Here is a 9,372-nt window from a genome sequence, read left to right as displayed (position 1 = left end):
CCCCCCCCAGCCCTCCCCCCCCCACGCCCTCCCCCCCCACGCCCTCCCCCCCCCAGCCCTCCCCCCCACCTGTAGTTGTAGTACTCGCCTCCCGGCGCCAGCATGTAGTAGACGCGGTTGTCCAGGCCGCGGAAGGAGATGGTGGGGCCGCGCTCGTTGCCCTCGGCCGTATGGTTGAACACCACGTCCAGGATCACCTGAGGGGGGCAGGGGGGGAAGGGGCAGGAGGGGCAGTAGGGGGAGCCGTTGATGGGGTGGACGGAGGGGTTTCCAGAAGGTTGTTATATAACGGCGGTGGGGGGGAGGCAGTGGTGTGGCAGCCGTTGGCGGTAGCAGGTCAGGAGGGGTGGAAAGAGTCCAGAACAGGACGTACACACGCCAACGCCAGCCTCGGCGCCCTCTCCCGCCCCCACCTCCCTTCATTATCCACCCCCGCCCCCTCCCAGCCTGCTCACCTCGATGCCGCGCCTGTGGCACTCCTTGACCAGCTGCTTGAACTCGTCGCAGGAGGCGCGGGCCGGCGCGCCCTGGCCCACCGCAGCGCTGAAGCGGCCCATGGGGCTGAAGTAGTTGACCGTGGAGTAGCCCCAGAAGTTGAACCTGGATGAGGGGTGTGTGAGGGGTGTGTGAGGTGGTGATGGGGGTGATGGGGGAGAGGCCCACAAGGGGGGGATGAGGTGGTATGCCAGGATATTCCATAGCGCTCCCTTCAGCCCCTCGCAAGATGACCCCCAGCAAGGAGACCCCCGCGAGCCAGCGCTTTCACCGCGGGCTATGCCAAGCGCCCGTTTACTGGGATCTGGTGTCGGCTGCCCCGCACCCTCTCCAACCCCCATTCGTTGGGCTCGGTCATATACCCCCCCCCTTCCCCCTCACCTGTACTGGTCGCTTCCGGGGATCTGGCTGTAGTACTCGAGCTCGTTGAACTCGAACACGGGCAGCAGCTCAATGGCGTTCACACCCAGCGACTTGAGGTAGTCCAGCCGCTCCACCATGCCCGCGTACGTGCCTAGGCAGGGGGTGGGAGGAGGTGAGGAGGAGTGGGGGCGGGCGGTAAGTGGGCTTGCCTCTCTAAGGCCCTGGAGCCCAACTTGCCACGCCTCCTCCTTCTCCATTTCCTGTCTCTGGCCACCCGCCCCGCGGCCGCCCCGCACCTCTTCCCCTACCTCCCCAACCCCGCCCCCCGCCCCCCAAGCTTGTAGCCCTAGCGCGCCTCCACCTGCACCCTGGCCCCCACCCACCCCCCGCACCCCAAGCCCCGCTCCCCTCCCCTCCCCACCCCCTCCGCCTGCCGCTCACCCGGCGCCGCCACCCCGCTGCTGGCGTGCGCCGTGAAGCCCCTCACGTGCGCCTCGTAGATGACCAGGCTCTCCATGGGCAGGTTGAGCGGCGTGTCGCCCTCCCAGTCGAAGGCGGAGCCGCGGGCGGCGGGCAGCGCGGCGGCGGCCTGCGGTGGTGGTGGGGGGCACGTGCATGTGTGCATGTGGCGTTGCGAAAGCGCAATGTGCACGTGGGTCAGACCAGCTCAGGCCGTGGCCTGCCGCCGTGCCGCTGGCACAAGCCAGTCCCACAAGCTCCTCTTCAACCCCATCCCCATCCCCATCCCCGCCCCGCCCCGCCCCCAGCCCTCTCAACCTCTCCACAGTACAGCACGGCCCACGCCGCGCCCTCCACGCCCACCCACCTGCGGCCACGTGGGCATGACGCCCAGCACGCCCTCCTCGCCGTACGGCAGGTTGGGCCCCATCTGGCCCCAGCGCCGCCGGTTGAGCACAGCCACCGCGTACGGGTCCAGAACCACACGCCGCTGGAGGGGGGTGGGCGGGAGAGGGGGAAGGGGGGAAGCGGAGAGAGGGATTACCGGTAGTGCATGGATGAACGGATGGGTGGGTGGGCCGAGGTCGCGAGCGATGTACGGTAGTCCCGTACCTTTCCTGTCACACCAAATGTTACACCCAGCCCGTTACGACGCCCACTTGTTTGAGCCCACACCCGAGCACACCTTGTCACACACACACACACACACACACACACACACACACCACACACACACACACCTTGTCGTGCCTCATGCCCGGGTAGTCCTTGTCCTCCTCCTGGTGCACGCCCTCCACACGGTAGCCTGGAGGGAGGGGGGAGGGAGGAGAGGAGCAGGAGAGGTGAGGAGGGGTTCGGGTGAGAGGGTTCGGGTGAGGGCTAGGGAGAGGGAGGAGGAGGCGGTAGGTGGGCGCCTCGCGTCCTCTTCAGGCATACTTCGCTTGCCGCCGTCTGCTCCTTGGTGGGGCAGACGACTCATCCCTTGGCAGCTGCTGCCCAAGCCCCTACCGCCCCTGCCCCTGCCCCCCACCCGCCCCGCGTGCGCCTGCCCCCTCCCTGGCCGTCAGCTCCCACACCGCCATGTCCGGGACCGCAGGCCCTCCACACCGCCTCCCACCGCCCGCCTACCCGCTTCCTCCTGCCCCAGCCGAGCCCTGCCACCTCACCCCGCCAGGTACACCCCTCTGCCTCCCCGCTCCCTCACGCCCCAACCCCTCTAGCCCTGCCTGCTCCCTCCCCTGCCTTCGGCCCCTCTCCCCAAACCTCCTCCCCCTGCTCGCTCCTTCCCACCGCCACCGCTGCTTCCTATAATGTGTTGGGCTCGGGCCCATACCACCCCGCTGCACCCGCATATGCGGCTGCAGCTTCTCCTTGCTGCGCTGCTTTTTCAGGGGAGAGTTATCCTCCTCACTGCCTTTCCCCCAAATCCCCCCCCAGTCATCTCACCGTACAGCAGGTCGTCCCGCAGGTCGGGCAGCATGATGTGCCACACGTCGCCCGTGCGGTTCACATACGGGTCCAGAGGAATCTGCGGCGGCGGAATATGGGCGTGTGCGTGAGCGTGTGTGTTAGGTGCCCCTGCCAGCACGCATCAGCACCGGCAACAACATGACTACCAACACACCCGCTCCCACCGGCTACCCTGCCCGCCTCACCCACCTTCACCGCCACCACTTACCACCCCCACGCCAGCTCCCTCTAAACCCACCCGTGGGCTTGTGCTGGGTCTTGGTCCACTTCGGATTGGTACGAATGACCCCTCTTTCGCACCCCCTCAACCACCTTTCCCACCCCACCCCACCCTCTGCCCCCTCCCTCACCTCGAAAGTGGCCCGGCCTGCGTTGAGGTCAGCCTCCGTGAACAGCACCAGGCTCACGGACTCGGCGGAGGAGCTGAACACTGAGAAGTTGATGGCGCCCTGATGGAAGTAGGAAAAAGGGGGTGAGCAACGTTACGCAAGTAGGATTCTGTCGGAAGATTGGAGAAGATGGGAGCAGGAAGTGGGTTTGGTAGGGCTGGGCAGGAGCGTGCAGAGGAGTGAGTGAGGTAGGAGGAAATGTGCGTTGGGGTGTGTGGTGCTGGAGGCGGTGGAGGAGCGGGCGGCCGGGTGCGGGTTGGAGGTAAAGCGCGCAACACCCAGCGCACGAGAGGGGACCCGACTGGCGGGCAACCAACTTTTGTGAAGTTGTCGAGGGCAGCCAAAAACGTTGACCACATCGAGTAGTTTCCAGCTGCATGGCGCGCTCACCGTGTCAGCGTCGATGCTGGCGCCCAAAGGAGCTGGGCGCCCGGTCAGGGCGGGCCCATAGGCAGTAGATGCGGGCTGCCCGCTCGGCTCGCAGAACAACTTCTTGGTGCTGACAGTCGCAGGGCTCGACGACAGCGTCGGGGCCTCCAGCTCCACGGACACGACGCGCGAGGGCGGGAGGATACGCCTGCCAGCCCGCGCACAACATATTCCAGCATGCGTTATCCGTTTGGCCCGCAACCCCACGCGTGCATTGAGGCTTGATGTGCAAGAGTACAGACATGGCGGGCTAGCGACTAGATTGCTTGAAGCGCGCCGTCAAAAAGCGCTCGACAGGGAGCTGCAACTAAACCCCAAAAGCAGAATCGCGAGGCTTGCTCACCGGCCAGAAACTCCAGCGCGCCCGGGTGTCAAAGCAGGTGCTGTCACAATGCGCACGTTGGTTGCCTCGCGAGCCACGCTGCAGGCTGCCTGGCGACGAGCCGAGCCCGGCGCGAGGCCAGGGGCTTGCAGAAGCATGGCTGAGCCCAAATTGGATATTAATGCGTAGCAAGTATTGAAATTCGTCGACTCTCAGCTGGGAACACAAGGTTCAGAGAAGACCCAAGTCTAACACAGTCCAGCGTCAGCACAAGGGTATGCGGTTGTTGACTAGCGCCTGTTGCTAAGGCGCTTCCAGATTGAGCAGCGCTACACTGCGCGACTTTGCAAGGCCGGTTTGCCTAGCGCCCCGGTCAAGCGAACTGCATGGGGGCACGCAACATTCGCCCCATGCAGACCGGAGCTGGAAACGACTGGCCTCCTCCTCCTCTGCTACTACCATTCCCTGCCACGGACGTCAACTGCATTGAGTATTTCCGGTTGGAGACATGTCATGCGGAGGGACGCTTTGACAGTTCGGTGAAACGATGTCAAGTGGCATTTCCCCGTGCGTGGCGTGTCCCCAGTCGTCTCCCAGGCACCGCTCTGCCTGATCGTCAGTTTGTCGCAATAGCGGGTCGCCGTGAGATGAGTCGATGCAAAAGGGGTTGAGTTGGCTGCAGGCTGCAAGGTTGACCCCGCCGACGCGCGACTGACCTGACACGCGCGCGTGCAACGCCTCCCTCCCGTCGATGGCTTTGCACTCTAACCGGCACGCAAGCAAGCTCCATGCAGCATGCATTTAGCACAGTGCACATCACAGTCAGCATGTCAAGCGAGTTACAACATGACAGGATTCACAGCCCTTCTGACGCGCTTGGAATCAGTCGAGGCCATGGTGCCGAACCATAACCGTCGGGCTGTCCCGGACTGCCACCCACAGCTGCCACCCCAATCGCCTGTTCGCCTGAACCGCTTTGCAACTAAACGGCCCACGCCTTTTTCATCCGCTACCGCAACCTAGACCTTGAGTTCCGTTTTGATGTTCAGATGTACGCGCCGGCCGACAAACCGCCATTGCGCAAACAGCCGCACCCGAAGGCTGCAGCCATGTCGGGACAACCCCCGCTTCGGCCATTCCCTGAAAGAACCCGCGCAATCCGTGAAGTGTACACATGCACATCCGCCTTGCATGCATGCACAAAATGCATCACTGGTGCACTTCACACAAATGACATCCAAACATGCAACCACACCTCCACATACACAGCGCCCGCTCAGCGCCGCCGGCTGCTCCCTAGCGCCGCGCCCGCCACCAGCGCCGCGGCGGCAGAGGCGGCGGCGTGCGGCGCCCACACGGGCAGCTTCTGCAGCCAGCCCGCCAGCCCGCCGCCCTCGCGCTTGCCCCCGAACTTGTCAGCGCGGTCGTGCGGCTGTGCCCACCAGGCGTCGCCGCCGCCCGGGATGATCACGTTGGGGTTCATGTCGGGCTGCGCGGAACACGCACACATGTGGTATAGTTGGCAAATTATTGGATACGGGAAGCAGGCAGGCGTGGAGGCCCAGTGGGGTGGTGGCCAGATGGGTGGGCGCAGGGAAGGGGCAGGGGCACGGTCAATGAGTGCTGCACACAGCAGGCGACGCCCCTGCCCTGCCCTGCCCTGCCCTGCCCTGCCCTGCCCTGCCCTGCCCTGCCCTGCCCTGCCCTGCCCTGCCCTGCCCTGCCCTGCCCTGCCCTGCCCTGCCCTGCCCGGCGCTGCCCTGCCCTACCTTGCATGTGAAGTAGGCGGCCTTGATGTGGTACAGGTCAACTGCGTGTGAGCGAGTATGTGCGTGTAAGTGGGTGTGTTTGGCGTGTTTTCAAAAAGCGCAAGGAAAGAAATACGCGCAGGACAGTGTTGGCGTGTGTGTGTGCGGCACATGTATGAAAGCACATGGACAGCAAGCACGCAAAGCTGTATCATACGCACACAAGTTCACCCCTTGTGCATTCCAGCGCGCCGCCGCCCCCTACCGGTGCGGCCGATGCCGGGCACGTGGTACAGGTCGCGCACGTAGTTGCACAGGTTGGGATAGTCACGGATCAGCTTCCTGACAGTGTTAGGGGTGGGGTTACATTCATGCATATGTAAGAAGTGAAGGCATAGCCAGGCACAGTAGCATGGGGCAGGCGGCGGCGCAGGTGGCGGGGCCGGGGGTGGTGGTTTGGAGCAATGCGGGCAAGTGTGAAGGCGCGGGTGGGTGAAGGGCCAAGGACCGCCATCAGGCCCGACACGGAGAATCCACACATGATTGATGCGAACATGCCCATGCAATGCCGGATCGACAGGATCCATGGGAACGGTGAAACAAGCCTTTCTTATAAAGGACAGCACGCAATTAGCTGCTATCATACAACCCTTCCACAATTAAAACAGCGCGCAGTTTATATTACAGCAACTGCTGCGAGTGTGGGGATGCGGCCACGGCAGCGATACGACTTACTTGTTGGTCTTGTAGCACACGAAGTAGGCCTGGGGTTTGGGCGGCCGTGTGCATGTGCGGCCAGGGTGCCCGGGTGGGGGGCGGACGCAGTCAAGGTCCATATGGGACAAGTGTCTGTGTCCACTTATGGGACAATGCCAAGGGCACCTGGGGTCCTGTCCTGTCCGTGCCGGCCCACTCCTCCTATCCCCAGCTCCCTGCAGCTCCCACTTCGCTGCGTGCCCTCCCGCTTCACGTCCCTTGCTCCCCCCTCTCCCCCTCCTCCTCCTTCCCCAGCCCCTCACCTCGTCGAAGCGGATGAGCGTCATGAACAGCTTGATGTCCACCTCGGTCAGAGTGTCGCCGGTCAGGTAGCGCCGCCCGCCCAGCACGGACTCAGCCCGGTCCAGGCCGGCAAACAGGTCCTGGGGTTTCCGTGGGACGGGGGTTGCAAGGGATGCCAGGGAGCGTGCAAGAAGTGAGCAGCGTTAGGATACGGGCATCCATGCGCGCGTGTCAGCACTTGTGCAGGGGCGGGCGGCTCCTTATCGTATGCGGGGCGAGCAGGGGTGCGAGCTAGGCACGCCCATTGCACTCTGGACCCGCCCCCCACATGAATCTTCCCACCTCCCTCACCCCTGGCGGAATGGCGGAAACACCCCCCATCGTCACGCCATACCGCTCCCCTCATGTCTCTGTGGTTTCTCATCAAGAATGGTGACTACAACTCACTCAACGGCCCAAACCCTCCCACCCCTGCCTACACGCCTGGAGCCCCCGCCCGCACCTTGAACCCGGCGTCGTAGGCGGCCTGGTCGGGTGCGAAGCCGCAGCGGTACACGGCCATGTTAATGTGGGGGCCCACCCAGGCGGCGGTGTCGTCGATGGTGGACTGCAGCGCCTCCGGGTACAGGTCCACCTCTGTGAGTTGACACAGAGCACACGCGGAAAAGTGTGTGTGCGTGAGTGAGTGTGAGTGTAATGGGGTTGTTTCCACCAGTCACATGAGAACTCAAGACTCCAGAGCAAATGGGAGCGTTGCATCATGTCGGAGCATCATTCCGACAACGACCGCACGCCACGCAGGCACGCACCCGGGTGCTTGGCCAGGGCGTTGAAGGCCGAGTTGAGCATGCGCATGATCTCCGGACTCTGGAGCAGGATAGGAGGAGGATGGGAACAGGAGAGGATAGGAGGAGGATGGGAGCAGGAGGAGGCGGATGGGAGCGACACAGATGAGGTTGGGAGCGACAAAGGTTGCCGCGCAGTGTCATCCCCAAGCTTTTCCCCTGCCCCTTGGTCCGCAAAAACGTACAGACACGTACCGTGCACCCCCATACTGTGGCCCACCCACCACCTGCCCCCGACCGCTCCAAAAACACCTTCCCGGCCCGCACCTCATTGTTCACGATGGTCTTCTCCTTCTTGTCCCACAGCACAGGCACCGAGAACGTCACTACAGAACAGTGGCAATATGCATGAGTGGCTCAAAACATTGAGGTTGTTATCAAATAGCAACGCACGAGCCGGGCTCGAGCATGCGCATCGCGCCGTTTGGAGCACCACCCCGGTGAGCGGCATGGGGGACTCGTCGGGCGCATCCCACAAACAGTCTGACACCCGCCGCCCCTTACACCTCCTCAGTCTTCCATTCCCCCATCTCTGAAGTCCCTCTCACCCTTCTTGGCTCCCGCCATCTCGTACAGGTCACGTACGAACCGCACGCCGTTGACCGTGTCGGGCACACAGCCGGTGCAGGGGAAGGCGCCCTTGCCGTTGGTGGCGGTCAGCGGCGGGTCCGTGGGCTTGGCAAACACCCAGCCGCAGTGCGTGTCCTGTACGTGCGTGTTAGAAAAGCACAAGTTAGGAAACACACACGACAGGGTGAGCGTACATACATGGGCACGAGAGGCGCGTGTGCGTGTGTGAGCACGAGTATCAGGATGCAGAGCAGCAACGTCCTCCTTGCACCCCCTCACACCCCAGCCATCCCGTTGCCGTACTGCGCGGCGCACACGGCTTCCCGCCTACTTGATTGATAGTACAACCCACCCTAGCTTCCCGCCCCCCCGCCGCCCCTCCCCCTTCCGCATACGGCGGGTGCGCACCTCGTGGTCGTCGGGGCGGGTGCGCTGGAAGGTGGGGTGAGTCACCGACACGCCGATCACGTGCTCCAGACCCTGCATGTGTGAGTGTATGTGTGAGTGTACGTGTGTGTGCGCATGTGTGTGCGCATGTGTTGAGAAGGACGGAGAGGTGGTCGCGTGTCAAGTGACACCGTGGGAGATGACCGGTCGGTTGCACGGGGCGGCGCGAGGGTGCATGCAGCCAGTACTGCAGGCGTGTGGTTACTGCCGCCGCCGCAGGGTACCAATGAAGCATTCACGTACACAGCATCTACAATCCCGTAAATCCCCGCTGCCCATTTGATGCGCCCGCATCGGTACGGTGCATTCTTCCCACCCCTCTGTCAAACAACACGCATCCCTAAGCAGCCCCCATCCCGCCCCCTCACAGGCCCTTACCCACACCGTACCTTCATGTAGAGCACTGCCAGGCAGCGGCACGCGAAGGGGCAACCCAGACACACATACAGGTGGTAGCGGCCGGCTGCGAGGCGGGGAGGGCCAGTCTTTTCAGCGGGGGCTGGGCCCGGATCGGCGATGTGCCGCCTCACGTATTGAACTTGAGTCAATTGCACCAAAAAATGGTGTTTCGCAAGAAGATATCGCACCTTCCGGCTTGAAGCGGCCATCGGCAGTCACGAAGTCCCGGAAAGCAACCGGCTTATCCGTCGCCATGGTTGGTTTGGAGTCGGTAACCGCTGTAGTTAACTGGCGTTGCCGCTGGATGGAACTGTCCAGGAACCGAAGGCTACAAACCAACCGACAGTGGACTAAGCTTTACTGAGCGCTCAGTTAGCAAACTCGCACTGAACTTAAATGCTTGGTATATCAAATGTGCATCAAAGTTGGCGCGCACG

At 63.4% G+C, this 9,372-nt stretch overlaps 2 protein-coding genes across 2 annotated transcripts in view; both read right to left on the bottom strand.

Moving 5' to 3' along the window:
- The window catches only part of CHLRE_03g155001v5 (uncharacterized protein), an 11,101-nt gene extending 6,854 nt beyond the window's left edge, over positions 1 to 4,247 (bottom strand). Inside the window, exons 1-10 of the mRNA XM_043060579.1 lie at positions 3,949 to 4,247; positions 3,567 to 3,753; positions 3,138 to 3,236; positions 2,764 to 2,845; positions 2,058 to 2,122; positions 1,685 to 1,807; positions 1,300 to 1,447; positions 877 to 1,009; positions 456 to 600; positions 70 to 197 (exon numbers count right to left, since the gene is read on the bottom strand). Of these exons, the coding sequence (XP_042925708.1) occupies positions 70 to 197; positions 456 to 600; positions 877 to 1,009; positions 1,300 to 1,447; positions 1,685 to 1,807; positions 2,058 to 2,122; positions 2,764 to 2,845; positions 3,138 to 3,236; positions 3,567 to 3,753; positions 3,949 to 4,085 (1,247 nt within the window). The 5' untranslated portion in view covers positions 4,086 to 4,247. The remainder of the gene's footprint in view (positions 1 to 69; positions 198 to 455; positions 601 to 876; positions 1,010 to 1,299; positions 1,448 to 1,684; positions 1,808 to 2,057; positions 2,123 to 2,763; positions 2,846 to 3,137; positions 3,237 to 3,566; positions 3,754 to 3,948) is intronic.
- A 507-nt stretch (positions 4,248 to 4,754) lies between these two features.
- Positions 4,755 to 9,327, bottom strand: CHLRE_03g154950v5 (uncharacterized protein). Its single transcript, XM_001697488.2, has 12 exons — positions 9,124 to 9,327; positions 8,926 to 8,999; positions 8,498 to 8,569; positions 8,068 to 8,224; positions 7,787 to 7,845; positions 7,484 to 7,541; positions 7,177 to 7,310; positions 6,695 to 6,814; positions 6,411 to 6,439; positions 5,941 to 6,017; positions 5,697 to 5,737; positions 4,755 to 5,416 (listed from the first exon to the last, which is right to left on the bottom strand). Exons 1-12 carry the CDS (start codon positions 9,188 to 9,190, stop codon positions 5,204 to 5,206), a joined length of 1,101 nt encoding a protein of 366 aa, XP_001697540.1. The 5' UTR covers positions 9,191 to 9,327; the 3' UTR covers positions 4,755 to 5,203.
- Between the last annotated feature and the right edge of the window lie 45 nt (positions 9,328 to 9,372).

Source organism: Chlamydomonas reinhardtii, chromosome 3, assembly GCF_000002595.2.
Source record: "Chlamydomonas reinhardtii strain CC-503 cw92 mt+ chromosome 3, whole genome shotgun sequence".
Lineage (NCBI taxonomy): Eukaryota > Viridiplantae > Chlorophyta > Chlorophyceae > Chlamydomonadales > Chlamydomonadaceae > Chlamydomonas > Chlamydomonas reinhardtii.
The sequence above is the reverse complement of the archived record's forward strand: the minus strand, read 5'-3'. Positions and strand labels throughout refer to the sequence as shown.